Source organism: Simochromis diagramma, unplaced genomic scaffold (assembly GCF_900408965.1).
Source record: "Simochromis diagramma unplaced genomic scaffold, fSimDia1.1 OVJJ01000320.1, whole genome shotgun sequence".
NCBI lineage: Eukaryota > Metazoa > Chordata > Actinopteri > Cichliformes > Cichlidae > Simochromis > Simochromis diagramma.
Window position 1 is genome coordinate 9858535 of NW_024386773.1, and position 23593 is coordinate 9882127.

The 23593-nt window shown below is 38.7% G+C and overlaps 1 protein-coding gene across 1 annotated transcript; it reads right to left on the reverse strand.

The window, feature by feature from the left end:
• Positions 1 to 763: 763 nt before the first annotated feature.
• On the reverse strand, positions 764 to 19386 carry smarcd1 (SWI/SNF related, matrix associated, actin dependent regulator of chromatin, subfamily d, member 1). The gene is made up of 13 exons (XM_040007426.1): positions 19148 to 19386; positions 14505 to 14683; positions 14220 to 14262; positions 12240 to 12362; positions 10732 to 10854; positions 10323 to 10439; positions 9624 to 9725; positions 9376 to 9537; positions 8794 to 8891; positions 8319 to 8454; positions 5784 to 5906; positions 4434 to 4535; positions 764 to 2358 (listed from the first exon to the last, which is right to left on the reverse strand). The coding sequence occupies exons 1-13, from the start codon at positions 19328 to 19330 to the stop codon at positions 2305 to 2307; spliced, it is 1545 nt and encodes a 514-aa protein (XP_039863360.1). The 5' UTR covers positions 19331 to 19386; the 3' UTR covers positions 764 to 2304.
• Between the last annotated feature and the right edge of the window lie 4207 nt (positions 19387 to 23593).

Sequence of the window (23593 nt, forward strand, 5' to 3'; positions counted from 1 at the left end):
ATCAAATGAGCCCCTATGAGCAACCGCTTGGCGACAGTGGGAAGAAAGAAACCTCCATAAGAACCAGGCTCTGAGACTGAGTCCATTTGGGAATCAGGAGTAAAAGAAGAGAAAATGTACAACACGAGTACGTTCTGGAAATACAACACTCTTATTTTAAAAGTATGCAACATTAAAACTAGGGTTGCCAAGTCCACTTCACATTTCATATTCAAGTCCTTACACTAAACAAATCCCCCTGTGCACTTTTCAGGCAGCTTCATTAGTTCACAAAGGATAAAGCAATGTCTTCATTATTAATGCAAAAGAAAGGGGGTGGGATGTTTTCTTTTTGAGTACCATTAATCATCTCAGGACCCCTTTAGACTGTTTTCTTAAATAGCCCTAGAGAGGGGTGTAAGCCCTGGCAGAGAAATCATTAAACTACCCAAGTGTACACTTGTTGAATGCAGCTCAGCTTCCACCAGCTGCAAGCTAAATCCTCTCTATGCATCAGTATTAACAATATTAATGCACTACATGCCACAAAGGCACGCACTGACTCAGTGACGCGTTTCTTTCAGAGACCACAGGGAGACTTTGTGGAATATTTACCGGTTTGGTTTTGCATGATGATAAACTTTGTGGGTGAAATAACAAATTATACTGTGTGGTGTGTAATAGCAAGCTTTAAATGCAACCCGATGCTGATCCACACAGGAATATGAAACCACATGAAAGACAAAGGAGAGGGGGAAAAAAAAAAAAAATCACAGACAAAGAAGACATTCTACATAATCCTTTATTATAACATAAGAACATACAGAAAAATAGGTTTGGTCCATGAAAAAGTCTGCAGATTCACAATTCTACAGTCCCACCCCCCAGTGTTGTTTTACACCCCAGAGGTGCCCCGATGCTTGTTTCAAATCGTGTACCTGCCCAAACCTTTATTAGTGTATTCTTGGAATTCATTATTAAAATGCACACACGCAAACATTTTCAGCCAGGACACTCATTTTAACCTCATACAGGGAAACGACCATTAAACCCACAGAAACCAGGTCTTCAGTCAGTGTGTGAAGAAGCTCCGGCTCCTCAAATCTGCTCCACCACATGTGTTTTATGACTTCTCTGCACAGAATTAAAATACACTAAACTAAAAACGCAGGCGTTTTAACTCTTCCCAACTTGCAGGCGACGTGAATCCGACTGCATGTCTCCCTGCAGAGCCGTGCTTCGTAAAGCGTCACTGCTGACTTTACTTTGTTGCGGAGAGCTAAACCACTGGGCTTGGAGAGCGAGGGCCAATTAATAATATACTGGTTTGACTATCTGAGCATAGACAAAGACTTAAGAAAAAGATCAGCCAGGATAAGTAATACAGGTTTACTTCACATCCATCTTCAGTTTTTTTCTGCTCAGTATTTACAAAACTTTAATGACTAGAGGTACTCATACTAGCTACTTCAATGATAATCTGTACTAGCTAACAAGACAAGTACGGATATAATACATATTTTTAAAACAAGGATCACTGATAGTAACAAAAAGGAGGAAAAATAAACGTCAAAACAAATGGCACCTTTAACAAATAAAACCGCTTTCCAACAACAATGTATAATCTGCTGTGATTGACTGAGCTTTAAAATGTCTCAAAAGACTGTGCCACAAACTGTGAAAAATAACCAATGGCAACTTAAAACAAGGTGACGTATGAACAGCCAATGTGTAGCAAAAAAGCCCAATTGATTACAAACACAATCACAATCAATATTTAACTAAACGGGCAAGCATCCGGGGGCCAGGCTTGGAGTTGAAAGTGTAAATTTACTTTCCAAAAACGGGAACAAAGAGCCACGCCAGACTCGACACATTCGGCTGATTTAAGATTATTTTTTTGTTCCAGGGACAATACATTTAAAGTTGCGAGGTACAGTCTGCCCTCTGCTTTTCATCTGTGTACAATCTACGTTTTTTGTGAGGACACAGTGTGTCAAAATGAAAGGAATGCTTCTAGCTAAGGCTAAGACATGAAAAAAAAAATTCTAACTTCAATTAAAGACACTTTTGCTCAAGAGCTCTCGGTGCGAGGAGGAGAAAAATCTGTCATTAAAAGAAAAAAGATGAAGCAGAAACCAAACTTGGGGGGGGGGGGGAGGGGTGAAGATAAAGGAAAATTGACATCCTAGAAAATGCTGAGGCCATCTTTTATCTATCTCTCTCTCTCTATGTTTGTCAGTTTAAATGTCCCACGCACACACATTAGTTGTCTCCACCAGCAAAACATGTCTTCTCATTTCCTGCTGCATGTGACGACCTTCTTTAGGTGTTTCTGATGCCGAGCGCCTGCTCCAGCTCCTGCCGCCTCTGCTGGACCTAAAAGATGTTTTCACAGAGAGATGATTTAATCAGCAGAAGTCAGCATTAAAAAGCAACATGAGATAAAAAAAAAATAACAGGGGTATGCATGGGCTCAAAGTGCATCCAATAGTGCTGGTAGATATTTAGCAAGTCACGAGTAAGATGTTCTTCATCGTAGATCAAAGTTTGCTAATAGTGACTGGAGTCAAGGTGAGGTGGGAAGTGATACTATATTAAATGTATTTAAATACTCTGGGAATATTATGAATAAGAGGCGTCATCTTACAGTCTACCATCCTGAGATACCATTAGCAGAGCACACCTGGCTGAACTGAAAAAGCATCAAACACCGGACACACTGCTACTTTATAGATGCAGACAGATTGCCACCATCATGTCGTCAGTCTGAACTGTCTTTGACAATGAACAGAAGTCGAGCGGACTCAACTCAACTGGCTGCCAGCTGGTTGTACTCTGGTTATATCCCCATAGAGCAGGAAGGTTGCTGAGTGCAACTGTAATAAATAAATGTAGTGAAATGTGAATTTATGTTTATGGAGATGGCAACAAATATGAGATTTTCAACAATTTATCACAGTAATAGACTGCATGTAATTGCCATATCGGCCATATTCAATCACAGACTGATGGACTGAGTCTTATGGCGACATTTAAGGTAGTTTTTAGTAGGGCTGTTCGATATAACGATATATATCGGATGACGATATAAAAACGTCTATCGTTTCATTTTACGCTATCGTTTGTTTTGTGGTGTCACAAAATAAACTGTTTACGGCAATATTTATTCATCATTTTGATGGTCACTGTAGGGGCTATATTAATTTCTTAAAGTTCTCTCTTTCTCTTATATTTAACATAACCACACTACGGATGGACAAGTGCTTGTTTTTATGCGTTGTGGTTACCAACAATGACGGTAACACCATTGCGTGTCCGCTTGTTTATGTTCCACATAAACCTTTCACAATAAAGCTCAAGATCCTGTTGAGACTTTTCAAAATAAACTGAATCATGTGAAAGAGCAGATTATTTACAGATGAGAAGTAAAAAAGAGCCGCCAGGTGCTAAAAAATAAACCTTAGACTCAAACGTTAGAACAGGCTTTTCCCCGCAGCACGCCGTGTAATAAATACTCACAAAGAAAACAGCGGCCTTTACAACTTATGTCTAAAAATGTATAGTTTCATGCATCGGTTAAAACACTCGACTCCAGCCACATGATGCGTAGCTGGAAACACTTCCCGCAAGTCGAGCTGCCCGAGATTCACAGAATTTACAGAAAATGATACATTTTTGTGATTTATATCGTTATCGGTACGATAGAATTCTTATATCGGGATATGAGATTTTGGGTCATATCGCACAGCCCTAGTTTTTAATGACGTTGGTAACTACTTTACTTTGCCGCAAAGAAAAAAAAAAGCTGTGCGATATAAATGTTCTTATTAGATATTAGATATAGACAGATCGCTTAATTTTGAGGTCAGGTGATAAATCGCAATATGTGTTATTGAAATACTCAGCATATCGCAAAAGAACGTTCAAATCACAATAATATTGTATTGTGAGTGAAGTATTGTGATAATATAGCGTGGGGTGTCTGGTGATTCCCACTTCTATTGGTCTGTAACAACAATTTCAGAAAAGGCTCTAGAAATACTGTATGTTTTCCTTTAGCTCTTATATCTTATAAAAATAAAATTATGTATAAACTAAGAAAGCATTTAAGACATGATTGTTGACTTCTGTGCAAACCCAGATGGATCAGCCTAAATATGTTATCTAAAAACAAACACTACTGATGTCTATAACTTGATATGAAAACATTCTGCTGTTTATCTAAATAGAAAACTCCAAAATGACATCCTATCAGTTATTTACGTGGATGACTTGTTGCACCATGGCAGATTTCACTGAGACATTTTTGGAAACAATGATAAGCCGAGTATGACATATTTAAGTAATAAAAATTAATCATCTGAAAACCACAAACGTCTCTATAAAAGCTAAATTCCTTGGTACGATCTCTTTGTTAAAATAAAACAAAGAAGAAAAGAAAACTGAGTTACCTTGGAGTAGAAGTAACGGCAGACGGCCTCCTGAGCCCACGGCTGGTAGTAAAACTCTGCTCTTCGCTCCTCTTCTGGGTTTCCTACCACATCTGTCATGGTCTGTTAACAGAAAGAGATATTATTGTATCAACCTCCATCTAAACTAGTGCACCAGCTGATAAATTAAAGGGCACAGGGTCTCTGCAAGGCCAACTGGGGATTTACTTTGAGAGCAGCTACTGAGCTTCAGACTGAATTTGTGCAATTTTACAGCGATCCGACTGAGCAAACACTGCAGGTGGGTGACAGCTGGTCAAGCAGTTAACCGGCTCGCTCACAGAAAGATGGGGGCGAGCATGCATGCAGTCAGACATGTTATTAAATGTTTCACGCTCTATTTTGACTCTGCTACACCTAATTGAGCAGCATGGGGTTTGTGTGCATGATCTGAGGTTTCGAGCAATGCACGACGTAAACTCAAGTCAAAGGATCAAATACTGTTAAACTCTAATACCTCCAAATCTGTGGATTGCCAATTTACAAATATAGCACAGAGCACTTTATGACAAAAAAAATCATGCATGTCAAGTGGCTTTCATTTAATTATCTGGTCATCTGTTATTGTCTACTTGTGTGATATTTTGACCTCAGAAGGTGTCTTTTTTTCCCACCTTCTACTTCTGTTTGTTATTCCTGCCATTTCTTTTCTGTCTACAAATAACATGCCCATAATCTGCTTAAAGCTTTGCATTTAAATTAATTTTACAGGAAGTCGGGTCACTTATTTATTTTTACATAAATCAAATCACAAAACTGCCTAAGGAAAAGAAATGGACCCCTGTTCTACAACAGGAAAAAATAAAATGAAAGAAAAGAATCTGTTGCGTTATGTACAGTGTAGGCAGAAATAAAAATAGTGAAATCTGACTGTGGTGGAAGAGAATGACAAAATCTGGTAGAGGAAAGCAATGAGTCACGTCTTTCTACTTGTGATGCTGTGCATCTTTCTGCTGCGTTGCATTCTTATCTTTTTTAAGGTTGTCAGTGGAGAAACTGGTGCTGCTGCTCTGTCCTCTTTCTGATCCGTAAGGGGTTTATTTCTGAACGGCTGTGTGGTAAAAAGGATTACTCAGCACTTACTCATCTGAGCGAACCTCAACTCCACATTTAGATATAAACTTTAAGCGGTTCAAAATGTTTTTCTTATTCTTACACACATCCTACACAGCCAATCACAGTGATGTGTGTTGGAGGAGGATTTGATGACATGGTACATCTACTGATGCCTGCTGTGACTAGAGATAATAAAAAAAAAGCTCAATGCTACTTTAAGATCCTCTCTTAAAGTAGCAGGACAGACACACTCACCTTGAGGTCTCTGCACTGGGACTGCAGCCAGTCGTTGATAAAGCCCTGAGGATCCCTGGCAAAACTCAACATGAACTCCCTCTGGGTCTTCAGCTGGTTAATGGTCTCAATGGTTTCATGGATCTGAGAAGAATCAAGCACAAAACAGAAAGCCTGTCATGTTAAAAGACTTGATGCAGCTAACCAAATTAACAGGTGTTTAGTATTCCTCAGATCAAAACGATTACACCAGGGACATCCCTTTATAAATCTTTTATTGCACCATAAATTATACGAGCGGTTTTAAAACCTCTAATTACACTGATATATCTTTCCTATCATTTTCTCTGACACCTATGTAGGCAATAAAGACACACACACACACACACACACACACACACACACACACACACACACACACACACACACACACACACACACACACACACACACACACACACACACACACACACACACACACACACGTGTCACAAAACAAAGGCGGACATCCATCCATCAATCTATCTACATATGTATACACATATACATACACATATGCTTCAATATAATGCTAAACAACTTAACTTGGAATGAATGAATCAATTAAACAGGGTTAAAAAAAAACAAAAACACTAATGTAGTCGACTAAACTAAAAGTAAGAAAACACTGAAAGTCCATATTAAGCACCTAAATCCTGCAATTACACTGTCTGTACAAATATAAGAGCCATTTCAAACCATATTCCTCGAAAATCAGATTGTATTGTGGTACTCTGGGCCACACAGAATATTGCACATTACACACACACACAATGACAGATTACTTTGCAGATAGTGGCTAATGCTCCTGTCAACAGGCAGAATGTGGTAATACATGTTTCCATTCGAGTGGTAATATGTTGTTTATAGAGCCTGCATACAGCCGTTCCTTTTCTAGATAAAAGAGTTGCAGATCTGTGCTGATTGGTGTGGCAGTTTTCTGTCCTCAAACCCAACATTTAAGAAGTTTACATTAATAAAATATGAATAATTTATTTAACTAACAAGTATTTCTGGTGCCAGCTAGTGAAGCCAGCTACTTTTAATCATCCAGTCACGAGCATCCCTAAAAAATATGGATATAACCTTGGCCTGTAATTAAAAGGTACTGTAGTCTCTAACCAGCAAAAGTGAACATGCACAGGGTAATCAAAGGGGAAATAGTTGCATCAGAGTGCACTCATCAACCGGCTCTCTTTTGGGGATTCAAGCCTCAGATCTCCATTATCTCTGCTATAAAAACAAGACCCCAGATGTGACCCTGGATTCCTTTTGGAATTTAAAAGAGACCAATTTGTCAGGATGGGGAGGTGAGTGACTGCAGGAGGGGGTCCCTGAGAATCTCTGCCTTTAAAGTGAATCACAACTATCTCAGCTCATAGAAGACTTGCCTTACCTATGAGACCATTATTCTGTTCAATTTTTTCTTCCATGATACAAGGACCTATTTCCGCCTAAGCAGCACTCTTTCAGGGTATAAAAAACATAGACATCAAAATGTGTTTTACTATTCACTGGCTACAAAGCCTGGCTATGTCTTGGCATAGGGAAATATTTCGAAAAGTTTTATTTTGGAAAACCTTAACAGAGGTGCTGGGAAAAAATATGAGCCCCATCTCTGGTTTATAAGATTCTCAGGCTTTCAAAATGCACTACAAATAGTTCAACAAGGCTAAGCTACAGGCTTTTTCTAATATTAGGCCAGCAGGAACAGGATGTATAACAGCAATCCTCACCAAACCCAAAAGAAAGTAACAAAATGAAAGGCGTCTGTATCCTGTAAACAATCTCTGTTGTTAGATTGTTGAGTTGGTTTAGAACAAAGACTCCACAGAGGGACGTCTTTTTGCTGAATGGCTTTGTGCCTTATCAATGTGATTACAGCCATCCCAGTCAAGGTAACGGGCGCTAGCAGGAGGTCAAGAGGACCTGATCGACCTCAAAACGGAGTAAGAAGCCAGTAATACACAGGCAGCAATTTAAGGGAGCAAATATGTGTGAAATTGCCCTCAGCAGGTTCACAAAATGGGAGACAATCAAAATGATGGGTTCAATCAAAGATTGCTTGGCTGGATCTATATATCTATATCTATATATATATATCTATATCTATATATATATATCTATATCTATATATATATATCTATATCTCTCTATATATATATATATATATATATATATAAAAAAAAAACAGCACATTCCCAGTTGTTTTAATCTTTTTAAATTTGCAAGATCTGCACATTAGAAAAACCTGCTCACTGCTTAGAAAAAAAAAAATCAAAGAAAAAGAAAAAAAACTTCTCACACTTCTTTTTGAGCGAGTACACTTTTTTCCCTTCACTACAGAAGGAGGTGATTTAGTAGTTAAGTGATCAAAAGGCCACACAAAACTCTAGGAAACAGGAAACACTACTCCCACTCTGAAAACACAGCCCTGTCTAAAACTACCAGGACAAACATAAAACTCAGTAACATCCATAAAAAGAACAGCGAGTGACTGCTGGGTGAGGTATGTACCTTGTTGTCCAGCCCTGCTATTTCCTGCTGGCTGGCTGTGGAGAGAAGGAAGGAGTTCATCTGGGTCTTCAACGTGTCGTCCACCTCCACATCAATGTCATAGCAGGCAGTCTTCTTTTGGTCATTAGGATCCACACTTTCAAAACAATACAGTTTACTGTGTACAGTATGTTTTTGTTTTTTTACAGTATGTGATTAAATCACATTAGCAACAAGTGATTAAATTATTCAACAACAGCAGCAATTAAAACCTAAAAAAGGGTTAAAATTCTCATAGACAGTCTCATAGCTTTTTGAGCATTTAGTGCTCGCTGCTAATTAAGGCAAGAAAAATAACTAGAAGAGAAACAATAACTGAGTCAAAGCATGGATCAGTGGACAAAATTAATCAGAACACTTCAGTCCAACAAAAAAATTAGATTTTTTTCCATTTACTGACATATTGATAATGATTTTTTGTAGAATCAAAACATACCTGATCAGATGGTTGATGATGATGGGCTCTGGGGGCATGAGAAGTGCATGCAAGCGCTGTGGGATCTCAGAAAACTTCATTCGCTGAGTCTCAAAGATCTGCAAAATGAAAGTATGAAATAAAGAATGTTTAGATAAACATGTCTTCACTACTCTGAAGCATCCAGCAGAATACACTGGTTTGTTCACGTTAAGAATATGCCTGACAACCACATTTAAATTGCGTTAGAGCTTGATAATGCTTATTATGCACCCTGAAATTCTATCAGTTCAGTAGGAATAAATCATTAACCTTATAAAATCCTATGTTTATCTTGGTAGAGCAGAAAAAGCATCAAGAGACTGGACAGTGACCCAGATGGAGAGAATGTCTCCATAAAAGGATAGATAGAGAGAGGGGAAGGGGAGCTGTTCAACATCCACAGCAGGATCCAGAAAAACTGTGACACCGGTTGCTCTTTCCAGCTACCAGCTAATGTTCATCACATTTAAGAAATGGAGTGGGCCGCCTTTTGGTGAAAATCAAGTAACAAAATGTACCACTTCGACATGTCCGATGTGTGAAAAAAGCAACTGCGCTCACCTGCTGCAAGTATTTGTCACAGTTGATGAACTCCCGCTCATGTGGGTCCTGGAGTTTGTGGGTCTTCACGTACTGCCACAGGGCCTGAATGATGACGGGTCTGGTCTGGGTGTGGATACCCAACATACGGGCCAGTCGGGGGTCCAGCTTGAACTGAGGGGGCTGTGCGGCACACAGAAAGACGAAAAGGTGAGTGAATTCATGAAGAAATGTTTCAAGATCACTCGCTGAGAACAGAGTCTGTTTACCTGGTAATCAAGCATGAGAAGGACGGTGCAACGAACACCCACATCACCTGGCCTCTTCACCTGGAAACCATCGGTCTCCTGGGTTGTCGCAGTCCTATGCCACTGAAGTGATACAAGCAGCATTTAAGGAACAAGTAATTAGTTAAGTCTCCAAGTTAATATTGTTCATTAATATCAGCTGATCTTATTTAAACGCACAGTATTATTCACAACTTCTGATGTTGGAGAAGCAAAACAAGAAAAATAACAAAGGATGCAGTGTCATGAAGTATTGTGAGATCACAGAAGTAGTCTACCTTAAGCGACTTATGCATAAACTATGGTCATGTCCAAGGAAATATATTATTGTGTTGTTTACATTACATTTAGTAACATATATTCACCCTAAATCAGTTCTAATTAAGTAGCTACCATTATCTACCATCAACGTAACTTCACTTCGGAGCAGTTAGTACACTTATACTCGTTGAAACTAAGAATATATTTATAATTCAGTCATTGGTTAGCTCTGTCATGTGTTTGTAACACTCAGTTTAACAGTGTGCTGATACCAGTATTTTAAAACTTATCAGTACAAAAATCTTCCATATTATACTTTAAATTACTCTAAGAACTATAAAAAGATATTCAACAAAAACATGATTAGAAAAGTAATGAACATTGATACTTTCAGATGTGATTAAAAAAAAAACATCTTACTTCCACAAGGTGATTATCTGGACCATATAGATCTTTGTCCAGCTCGATCACCAAGGACTTGAAGAATGAGGAGAACTTTCTTTTCTGTTTCGTGGCTTCATACTTTGACACGGCTGTCTGCAAACAAAATTAAATACCACGTTAAGTAAGCTGCCTGTGATATTAGGCTGAAATATTTTTACTGAAAAATTAAAGATAAAGAAATAACACTGAAGCTGTTTAACAGTCTTAGGTCTGTGTAACCGAACAAGACCATCATAATCTTAATAGTTTGATGGTAATTTTTGACCCTACTGTGGAAAATAAAAACTACTTTTTACTTTATCCCAATACAGCAAACCAGCTAAGCTATACTTAACTGGGCAGCCACAAATAATTACTATAAACTGAACAAATTTGATAAGCTTACATCTTCCAGCAGACGCCCCTCGACACGTAGCTCCCATGATGCAACTGTGCCCTCTCCATCCTCAGCATCAGGCTTTGCTGGGTTGAAGGTGTTGGAGATAAAAATCCTTAGCTTTCTCTTTTGCTGAAAACAATAATAGAAAAGAAACTTTAAATTTGTGTCTCATCAGTTAATCAACACTGACTTTATAGCTACACTGAGTCTGGACCCATTATAGCCATTTTCTGGACTGCATTTTTTTCTCCCCTCATGCAAGTAAAATATGTATTTATATATAGAGATCTCTATAAATTGTCTATAAAAATATAATATAGTATAAAAACATATAAATATCTATAAATCATCGCTATAAATACTTCAGAGTACACACTGACATTAAACTGGACTGTTTAAAAGCACCACTGCTCCGTAGAGGAAGGACGAGGGCAGTCCCTTCTCTGAGGCGGCTGAAGTCTTTTAACATCTGTTGGACAATGCTCAGGATTTTCTACAAGTCTGTTGTGGCCAGTGTCATCCCCTATGCTGCTGCATGCTGGCACAGCAGGTTGAGGGTCACAGATGCCAACAGACTGAATAAAAGGAAAACTTGGGATGTAGCTGGACTCTCTAAAGGTTGTGTCGGAAAGGCGGATGTTGTCCAAGATAAGAACAACGCTGGACAATTTCTCCCACCCACTCCATGACGTGCTCACCTTGCTCCATCTAAAGCACAGTATACGCTGCAATAGTTGCACACCCTTAATATCACATCCTCTACAGAGCAAATTAAAGTTAATATGATAAGAAGGGCACTGCAATGTCAACCATATATATTTAATTTTGGGTAATATACTAGGATATTTATGATTAGAGCTATTTTGTTATATTTTGTAACTTTGTAATATTTTGAATGATTTAATTTACTTTACTTAGTTACTGTTTTTACTGTCTTGGAGCAACTGTGACCACATAATTTCCTCTGAAATTAATAAAGTATTCTGATTCTGATAGAGGTCCTTTGTAGAGCCCTTTTATGTCCTCTTCCTTTAAAGACACTGAGGTGGCTTTCTTCAGATTAGCTGCTCCTCAAACGGTAGATTTTGGTGTGTGTGTGTCCTATGCTCACATGTGAGGAACATAACAGGGATTATCAGAAGGATTAACAGTAGAGAAAACGTTGAAGCCAAGTATTTAGAGCAGACTGAAACCTGAGCCAAATCAAACATCTAGCTCCATCTGCCTCGTCGGCCACTTGTGGATAAGGTTTGCTTTAATTTACACAAAATATGTGTGTTAACGTCACAATATTCAGAAATCTTTTCATCAAGTGCTACAACAGTCAATAAAACCATTAGGCAGCGTCATCATCTGAACAAATACAGTGTGGTGCAGAAGATCAAGGGAAAGTAAGCAGCAATCTGTAAAATGTAGACATTTGTTCTGACTAACTCTTCACTGACTGACATCACTCTTAAATGACCAGTTAAAGGTAACATGGAACACCTGTGATGAGCTTGACTGAAATATACCTTAATTGGCCTCTTGAGGGCCTCCTGAATGTCCAGCCTCTTGCGCATGATGGTCTGGTCCAGCTTCCTCTCAAAAGCCAGCAGATCCATGTAAGCCTGAGACTCTGGGACCAGTTCCCTGATCTAGGAGACAAAGGATACTAGTGACTACAGGTGTCTTTAGAATAATCTTTAATAATCACTTATTATTGGCCAGGACTGAGATCACAATTATTGAGTATTAGAACTCAAAATCATTTAAATAGACAGTGGATTCATTAAACTTGTAAAAAGAAAACTCTTTTTATTCAGGCAGATATCCTTGAACTTTAATGATAGTAAAAGAAAAGAAAAAATAGTGAGTGACAATATGTGCTGAAATCAAAAACAAGAATTTGTTTTAACCCTTGGAAGCATCAATCGTAGGTAATTGAAATTAAAATCTGTAACCTGTACTTCTTTTTCCATCTGTCAGTCTAAGAAAACCCAGTTTCTCAGTTGTTCATACTCTCCCTGATTCCAGTCTGAATGTGTACGTGTCCACAGGGTCTGTGAGCCACGGGTGACCACATATCTGCTGCCTGCTCTGCTAGCTTTACATGCTGGGTCTATTTCTGCTGAAAATGAATCTCAAGCTTGACAGATCAAGAGAAGGAGAGGGAAATCTCTCTTCAGAAAAACCAAGATATTGCAGCAGACATTTTACTATCACACCACTAACTACATTTAAATAAAGTGCAAGAATAGATCAAATACAACAGCCAGCCTTACTTCCATATGGTGTTCTCTTATGAATGCTACTCTGTTCAGCTGTAAAATATATATGAATAAATGAAAAGGATATCACAAGACTGCAACTTTAAATTATAATATCCTATGAGAAAACAATGTTGATGTGTGATTTAATATAAGAATAAAAGGATATAATAGAACTCTTTTCTTGACAAATTTATGATTGACATCCACACACTGGAGAACACCATGAGTGCCTAAAATTGGGGTTCAACGTAACTAATGACCTGATGGCCCAAGGCTCCAAAAAGAGTGTCTCAGGCAAGCTGACTTGCCAGCTCTTGGCCCATTTGAGTCAGTGACATGTCATCAATCATAGTTATGAGTTCACCTCAAAAGCAAACTGGCTGAAGTGAATCTTCACTAACAACTACTTTTTTCCCCTGCAGTCAGTATATTTACATTAGGGGGATCATATGAGGTCAGTACTATAAATCAGTTATTCTTAGCATCTCTGAAAACCAGCAGAAATGCGAGGGCTTGACGGTGAGCGTTTCACTTGGATTTGTGACTTAAAACAGAAATGTGCTGATTATTAAATGTATCACATGATTCAGGACAAATGGTAAATGGAATGGCTCTTATACAGTGCTTTTCTACTCTGAGTACTCATAGCACTTCATACAACTTGCCTCATTCATATTTTCTATGCTTTTTCTACCTAAGTGCTTTCACACACATTCATCGATGAGCAACTTGAGGTTACAATCTTGCCCCGGGACATTTGACATGCAGAGATCGAACTACCAACCTTCCGATTAGTAGCTGACCTAGTCTACCTCCTGAACTACAACCTCCATTTTCATGATACAAGATAAGTAGATCATTTCTTTTATCACAGGTGCAGTTTATGTCCACCCTGCAGCCTATTTTCACATTTCACAGACAGGGAGACGAAAGACAGGGAGATTAGGTGGAGTGAGAGAAGAAATACTTCTAGAGTTAATAGCGATTTTGTTCATTACTGTCATCACAAAACCTTTAGAAGTCCCCATTTTGCATTGTACAGTGTTAAAATCTTTAGTAAATTGCCCAAGCACTTATAGTTAGCACTCTCTAAATCCCAGCATTTTAACCAGGGCACTTTAAAGACCAACTGTCCTTTGTTTGGAGCCACTTAAATTAAAGTTCACATGGACTGCCAGATGTAGAATAATCAAAGCTGGAATTAATGGATTGTTCATGCACTGTGGTTTGATTAATACTCACCCTCTGAGGTAGAATTTTATCAGCCATCTTCTTCTTCTTTGTGCTGTGAAAATAAATCATCGAAACAATAGGCGTTTGAGTGCAAGTCAGAGCAGTTTTGTGTGTCTTTACAAAAAGACAAGGAAGTCAGTCAAATTCTTCAGTCTGTGGGACACATTTTCCAGGTACCATGTTCATATACACTTGCACACATACAAAGACACAAAATAATAGTCCCCTAAATACAGGGCTGCAATATTTGTGGAAAAAAAAGCACGGCTGAGTAGGCGGCGAGTGGGGGCTTACTGCTGGTTGCGGTTCTGTTGTTGCTGAACCTGCTGAATCTGTTGAGGAGCCGGCCTCTTACGAGACGGATCCATCACACCTGGCATGCCAGGACGGGACACGGGGCTGTTGCCGTATCCTGGAGGGCCCATGGCTGGTCCCTGAGGGGTCATGCGACTGGAAGGAGGCATGCCTGGTCTCTGCATAGAAAATAAGGCCATGATCACACAAAAAGGCTGTTGAAATTTGTAATTTTTTACGTGTAGAACGTGTAGAAAAGATACATTTTGCAGATTTTAAACAAGACACCTTAGCCTTTATTTTAAGGTGTGTTAAGAAATAAATCTGTGGACCAACATGCCTTACAAGTTTTCTATGAATTGTCACAAGTATTTGAGGTAAAATTCCATTTCGCTTAAGCTCAAGTGATCAGTTTCTGCAGCTACTATACTGGGAACTGATTGGTAATTCCTAATTTTGCCTTTTTGCCTCTCTCTCCTTATCTTTTCTTTCTTATTTCCATTATTTATTTATAATATATATGTGTATCTATATATCTATATATATATATATATTATATATATATATATATATATATATATCTATATATATATATATATATATATATATATATGTGTGTGTGTGTGTGTGTGTGTGTCTATCCACACACACACACACACTTTAATCCCCAAGAATAAATTCTGGGAGGTGGTTTGTGTAATAATGTATTTGACACTAGACTGTGTTGGTATGAGGAAAGAACACAACTTGAAATAAACGATAAAAAAATAATCTTTTGCTGCAGCCATCAAATGTGTATAAATTGTTCCTGAATAACTTACAAACAGCAATCCTCTCAAAGGTCCCCGATCGACACATAAATGTTCACAACAATCCAACACTTTCCTACCGACCTTGTGGTCCAACATGGCAAATTGTGCTTCAAGTGGCAATTTAACCCCATGACTATCTGTGACTATGTAGCCCTGGCCCCACCCATGCACACCAAAATTGAACGTTTGCAGCTACAGTGGCAGAGACGCAGTTCACGGGTGTAGCAATAAAACAACTCTGAGCCTTGCTTATTAAAAAAAAGAGGGGAAAAAAAAATATGTTTCAGGTGAAAATAACATCTGAGCTGTTGTGTAGCTAATTCTCAAAAGTGAAAAGTGCACAAATTAGGATCAATGTTTGTGAAGACTTGAAGACAAAAGCACATCAAAGTTTTCTACCGTTCCATTTCAGTCCTTAGAAATGTCCGAGAATACATTTGTAGTGTTTTAAATAAAATGCAAAACTGACACAGTGGGAAAACGTCAATGTAAATTTGCAAACAAGACATTTGCAGCACATCTGCTGATGTAAATATATTCTAGAAAATTACAAATCCCACAACACACAAAAAACTCAACACTACCACTCTGAGACACAGCCCACATACTTTTATATCTGATGCTTCATATTAGCAGTATCAGCAAATTTATGCATGCCTTTCGTTAAAGTAAATAGACAAAAATCACCACAGCCAACTCACCAAACCATGTGCTAAGAACTCAAACAGGCGACTTCTTGTATTTGACTGCATGAATGCAGGCGAGAGCAGCAGATAAGTGACAAATCACTGATAGCAGCTTTTCCTCCTGCAGTCAGTCCAACAAATGTGACAGATGAAGGCAAAACACACTCTCTCTTCATCGCATGGTGAACAGTGAAAGAGAGGAAGAGTGAAGGACATTGACTTCTCAACAATACAGGCCAGATGAATGGGCTCTGCCTTTTCCACAGTGTGGTGTAGGCAGATTGGGGAAACATGCCGATCATTTAGCACTTTTTACACTATACATCAGTGCAACCTTGGCTTGCCTGAGAACAAGTGGAAATCTGCAGTATTCAGAGTATGAAGTCTCTTTTGACTATGGTGTGAAAGGCTGCCAAGGACGTTGGAAGGGAAAAAAATATGTGACAACCATTTACCTAGCTGTCTTTCTGGTTGGTAGTAGCTAAGAAGCAAACACTTCAGCTGTGGATCAGTGATAAATGACTCATCTTTATGTCTTGATTTTAATACAATTCTCTTATCTTAAGACACAACATATTAGCTGGAGATGACTCAATCCAATGCAATATCGGGGGAATAAACCCAGGACTACAGATCAGGATATGAAAATTTATACTCTGATAATAAATATGAATGCAAGAGCATACATGGGATAATAAGACCAAGAAACCAAAGAGTTCTGATCAAATATCATAGTAACGGAGCATGCACGCAGTATATTGCTGGAGCACACAATCAGCTTTAAAGTCCATTCATTTGAAAACATTTAGGATCGGAAGTCCTGATTACTGAAAATGTTTGCTTCTTGGTCATTTTCTTGAGACCCCACTGTGCAGAACGACGTGTTGCGGGATGTGAAAGCAAATGAAAGATTTCAGTTTCTTCAGCCAAAGGGAGCTCACCTTTAAATCTCAGCAGTCACTCATGGACCTTGATTCTGTTACATAAGAACTAGAAGGAGAATTTGGCAGCATCTTCTGCCTTGCAGTTAAACTTCTGAAATGATCAGTATCTCCATATTAATATAGTGTGGGATTTCAAGATAGAAAATGAGCTGATGTCATTTTAACTGCTTAAACATTTTTTCTTTTATTTTCTGTGCATCTGTGAGCTGTGCATCTCTATATGTATTAAAGGGAGGTTTTTAAAAATTATATTCCAGGGATTTCCACCCTCGACATACAGAAATATTCGGCAACCTAATCAACATCACCGTCTGGAGTTGAAACAAGTTGGTCTTTATCAAACTATTTTGTGGTTCAGAGTCAGGCAACTGTGAAGGTGCACTTTGCATTCACCTTCACAGTTCCCCATATTCATTCTTCTCCCATTACAGTCAGAGTCGGTGATATTAGCCTCAAAACTATTTTACAATATTTTAGGGAAAATTGCAATTATATTTACAACAATACAGGGGAAAAAACAACGTTGTATTGGTGACTGTAGCTTGCAAGCAGCAACATTTAATAGCGCAAACAAAGTGAAGGACGTTTTCCAAGCTGCCGTCACTGATACCGCTGACTGACATAAGACAGGCTGGTAAATAAATTACAGTATTACCAAGGCAACCAGAGCCTGAAACATCCACTTTAGACCAAACGCAAGCAACACAGCAAATGTGGATGGGATTCTGGAAATGTTTAATCTGACAGGAAGTACACTAAAAATTGTGGGTTTTTTTTCTTCTTCCCGAGACCAAAACATCAAGTTTCCTAACTAATATAATCAAATGAGTATGAGGACCCACCTATGCAAAAGTGATATAAATCAAAATATTATCACAATATCTTGAAATACACAAATCTTAAAGCAAACAAACAAGATAACTAGTGGCTGAGAGTGAATGCACCACGGTTTTATTGTGTATTCATTGTGACAATTTGTAGAAACTGCCTCCTTTGGACATCTGTTTAATGCTATCTATTTTACTGCATAATTACTCTGAGTATCTCTGCAATTTAGGGGATCATAGACTACTGTTAAATCGTGTTTAATATGTGTATATCACCTGCAGGTCCGTAAGTACATTTTCGACTATTTCGACAAGTGTTTGCGAGGCAACTTTCCCCTTTCTGAGACAGACAAACAACCAACCAGTTACTGTATATCCAGTTTGTTGATGCTATACTGGCAAATAAGATTACGTTTACCAGTGCTGCTGGTGGACAATGTTAATGTGTTTTCAAATCAATTCTGCACTGTGTAAATGTTAATAGATAGTGTAAATTATTATATTTCAAATGTGAGAAACGACTGCAGATTAATCTTGTAATTATTATTATTATTAATTGTGACCAATCGACTAACCGCTGTAATCTGATTTGAAGATCAGAAAATATCAGCTTATAAGACTCAAAATTAACAACTAAACATCCTTCCAGCAGTTTAGATGTGTAGTGAGTTCATGCTGAGATCCCAGCGTTTCTTGGTACTTGGTGTACTTTGCGGCAGACCAGCCAAGTAACAGTGGGCTCACTAAACATAGACTTTACAAGTCGTAAACACCAACTTCGACGAGACAAACTGCACCAGCTAAACACAGAGTGAAGTCTGCTACTGACTGGCACCTCTCCTTAATCATCGTTTCTGTATGTTGTAAATTTGCATTGACACAAACTAATATTGATGCAGACGATTCATTCAAAACTAGGCTCGACTTATAACAACTTCTGAGTTCAAACCGAGCCTGAACTTCACAAACTACAACTCCTAAAACTTAAGGGATGGTTTAATTGTTAGGTTTACCAACTACACGGTGCACATTTTGGGTCTTTTTGATAAGAAAACTGGTCGAAATACAGTTAACAGTTAGCAGGGTTAGCAGGCTAAGCTAACTGGATGCTGCGATTAGCTAGCTAACCTTAATGTTAGCGGGCGGGAGGGTTAGCAAATTCAAACAACAAAAACTCTGATGGTCATCCTGAGCGACTGGTGAAATATTTCAAGTACATCACCAATTTTGAACCGGGCTGCTAGTTAGTATGAGCTGTGGCCTACGCTGGTGAAGGGGGTTAATGCTAGCCACTAGGGACAAAGCAAGCGGAGCGAGGCTTTGTTCTAGCGGACTCGCTAACGCGTCAGCAGCAAAGATAGAGCGATATCTTACCGGGTACCCAGGCCCGGGCATCGGTGAGCGGTACATGTGGTTTTGCGCGGCAGCTGATGGTCCCATTCTTCCAGAAGGTGTTCCTGGTCCCATGCCTGGTCCTGCACCCGGTACCGGTGGTCCAGGTCCCATTGCTCCACCACCACCCGTCGGTGCCGACTGAAACCCCCCTCTGGCCGCCATCTCCTCTCTGAATGTCGCCGCCGGTGTAGGCGCGGAGCTACCGCGAGAGCGAGAACGAGTGTTGGGATGGACGTCACAGGTTCAAGACGCCCCCCTCTGTTTGTTGGTGCTACTGCAGCAAAATTAGGGCTGGTGACGATGATAAATAGGTCCTCGTTAAACGTTCCAAAAGTGCTGTGAATATACTCCATTACAGGAAAAAGTTCTTTAAAAAATACTAGTTATGTAAAAGTTTCTAACTATAAACATAAACATGTGCTTAAGATATTAAGAGTACTTACTTCAGTTGTGCTATTACGCAAAATATTTTTTTTATGTTACATCTGTTAGAGTATAATTACTCTAACAGATGTAAAGCAGGATACGATTGACCAGGATATTAATGTTGTAGATGGATAGTTTTTTTTGCTACAACATGCTACAATTAATTGATATTTTAGTTAGGTAATGTGGTAATTCATTTTTAATTAATAAATTTAAAATCATCCACAAAGCCATGGGCAGTGCACAAAAGAGGTGAAGACGAGAGTGTAGCCAGGGTGGAGTGTGTGGAGACAAGTATCAGAGTGATTAGTGACAGAAGGATAGCAGCATGAGCCAATGGGAAAGCTTTTAAAATGGTATTGAGATTTGCTCTGATGTATGGTCTGGAGACTGTTGCGGTCACCGGGGTGGGCAAGTTTTTTAGAAATATGGATTTAGGGTGGCTGTAGCTCAGGTGGCAGAGCAGGTCAGCCACTAATCAGAAGATTGGTGGTTCGATCCCAGGTTGCCTCCTGGCTACATGCCAAATATCCTTGGGCAAGATACTAACCCCATGTTTGCCTACTGGTGGTGGTCAGAGGGGCCGGTGGCGCCAGTGTCCAGCAGCCTTGCCTCTGTCAGTGCGCCCCAGGGCAGCTGTGGCTACAACGTAGCTTACCATTGCCTGTGTGTGAATGGGTGAATGACTGAATGTAGTGTAAAGTGCTTTGGGGTCCTTAGGGACTGAGTAAAGGGCTATACAAATGCAGGCCATTTACCATTTTAGGACAGACAACTCAGGTTGAGACAAAGTTAGAGAGGCAAAGCTGTCATATCCAGAGGAAGGATAGTGGATAAATTGGACAAACAATGTTAAAGAAGGTGCTGCCAGGCACCTGTTCATCAAGGCCTTGGACTTGATACTGACCGTACTAAGCTGCAAGTTTGTTTTACAGTCATGTAAAAGTGAACGTTTTTACAGGTCTAAATACAGACATTAAAAACTAAATGCATCCTGTGACTCGATAGCTTTTAGATCTTTTTGCAGCAATAACTTAACAACATATTGTTGTGGAGAAAACTTGTCTTTAGAATTCTGCTTAAGTTCATTTAGACTTGCAGGCATTCTTTATGCACAGTTCCCACCACAGCATTTCAGTTGGATGTCTAAACTTCGACTAGCCTATTGCAGCAACTTGAGTCTTTTCTTTTTCAGCCATTGTAGATTTGTTGGTGATCCAGTATCATTGTCCTTTTGGACAATGATTTCAACCAAACTTCAGCTGTTGAACAGATGACCTCACATCTGGCTCTAAAACACTTTGGTTCATGGTCGACTCAGTAACTCCAAGGTCCGTAAGTTTGTGCTTTGACGGTTGATGTGAGGTGTGTGAGCTGATACCCTGTGTTTGGTTTTTGCCAACGCAGTGTTGTGTATTATGGCCAGACAGCTCCACTTTGAACTTGTATGTCTAAAGGACATTGCTCCAGAAGTCATAATGCTTGCTCAGCCGCAAGTTTGCAATCCTAAGCCATGCTGCTATGTTTTTAGAGAGAAGAAGCGACTGTCTCCTTCCAGTCCTTCCAACCAAAATATAGTTTTTCAGTCTTTATCTAGTTATACTGCCATGAAGTAGGAAATATCTGTTGAGTTTAATAAGTATCTCATGTTTTTGTGTTTTTTGAAATTTTCTAAGCACTGCACAATGTGGTCTTTGGATGACTTTGCTGGGATGTCCAATCCTGCGAAGATTGTGGGATAGTGTAAACACACACCTAAATGCTCCAGACCAGCAACCTGCCACAACCTCTGCTTTTATAGAGGTGCTCACAATTGGTGTTGATTTGTTGATTATCAATACCTGGCTGCCACTTACCTTTTTAATTCCTGGCTGCTAATATAATTTTAATGGAAACATTAAGCGTGTACTCATTTTTCACAGGAGTGCATAGACTCCTGTGAAAAATGTTCTTTTTCACAGAACTGTACCTGTCTGCCTCTGGCTCTGTAATTTGGCTCTATTTTTCTTTCACCGTAATTATCTCGAGTCCAAAGTGACACTTTTAAAAAAAATTTCCCCGCTAAATTAAAGTGCATATGAAATGATTGATAAATATAGGTGCATGAAAAGATAAACCATGTGTACCATTTTTGTACTTTGGCACTTGTTTAAAAGTAATTACTTTAACTTAATTTCACTGAACATGAAGGGAAATCACAGCCTTTTTTAAATTAAGAAAGGTTATAAATGAAATAAAACTAAATCCAAAAACATTATTGTGTTTGTGTGTTGCTCCCCCATTTTATTCTTTAATTAAACAAGTGCTAACTTGAAGTACGAAGCACAAGAAAAAATAGCATAAGTCAGTATCTGACAAGTAATCTTGAAATGAAAATGAAATGAAGATAATGAAACTGTTAATTAACTAAATTAACAGTGGAGCATTGGCACCTTTTATCATAATCTGATTGCATTTTCTTCTTTCAATCTTTGATAAATTATTGGCAATACGGGCTCAGTGACTATGAAAATTAGCCTTTTGCTTATCTCTCTTTTTTCAGAACTGTAATTAAAATTCATTGTCCCTCTAACCAAATGAATAAACTTAATTATATTCAGCGTCTGATATCTCTCCAGGCTGACTGGTGACTAAAAACCAGTTCTATGGATGCAATGTGCAGCAAACCAAAACAAACAACTCTGTCTGGGTTTGTAAAAGTTAAACAAAGGTTAACTCTGTCTTGTTTGGTATGCCATCCAGTCAATCTGTCTGCCAGGGACTGCAAAATGGATTAAAACCAAACAAAACAGCATGTGAGGCCCTCGTAGAGAGACATTTGGAAGGAATATACTGTCGTGACTGAGTGGTAGCCATTAAAAGGAAATGCTGGATGCTTTCAAAATAATGCAGTAAGTAGTTTTTATTTATTAGTTAACGTCATCATTCATCATGCAAAGGGCAGTAGACTGCAATAAGAGAAGTACTTAGTGTGACCATCCATGTCCTTTAAAAGGAATTTCAAAATGCTTTTCTATGATCTTGGAGAACTTGCTGATGTTCTTTGTTGGTCTCAAGACATATCAAGCTGATACTGCTGTGAAGTTGAAGATGGCTCTTTATCCTTTTGTCCATCATCCTACCAATTTCATTAAATGACTGACGCAAAAAAATGAAACATTTTAAGATTTTAACATTTCCTTTTTTGTGCAGAATAACTAATGAAAAATCTAAAACTGTTTTGGTACATCATTACTGGCCTGGAAACAAATCAGTATGGATTATTAATCTTAAAATATTCAAGGACAAGACAGCAATAGTGTCCTTCACCACTGGGCCTCCCAAGTCTGACCTCAGAGTAGTTGACACAAGTGTCGTTGGCTCTGAAGCAGTGTAATGACAGTGGGCCTTTGGGTGAAGCAGGAAACATCTTGGGCTAGGCATAAAAGAAAAATATGGCACATCACATCATGCCTTTAATGTGGGAGAAAAACAGATGCCATTTTAAGATATTTCTTAGGAAACTATTTTCAAATGTTTTTCAATGTCTTTTTTTGTGGACTAAGTTCATCAGGCACAAATGAGTTAGAGTGGCTGGGTTTGAACCTCGGATAAAAGCATTGTGCTTTGAGTTTGTATGTTCTGAGGTCAGATTTTTCCTACCATCAAAAATAAATGAAATCTCTCAGAAATGTGCCCTTCACCAATGCTATTGGCCCTCTGTGACTTCCCACTGCTCTTAATATGGGGATCAATAAAGATGTTCTGAGTAACGTTGCCAAAAATGGCCTAAAAAAATCCAAGACCAGAAACTCAGGTAGGTTAGATAAGTCTCTATAAAAAGGCCTTTATTTTACAAGGTTTAAGAGATTAAAAATACACCAATGTGTGCCAGCTTACACCTTGTTCAGGTGTAGAGATACAAAGATACAAATCTATCCATATCCTTTTTATCATGAGTGAGCGGTCTTTACACTTGACCTATTGAGTGTTAACTATAAGATTACAAATGAATAAAGG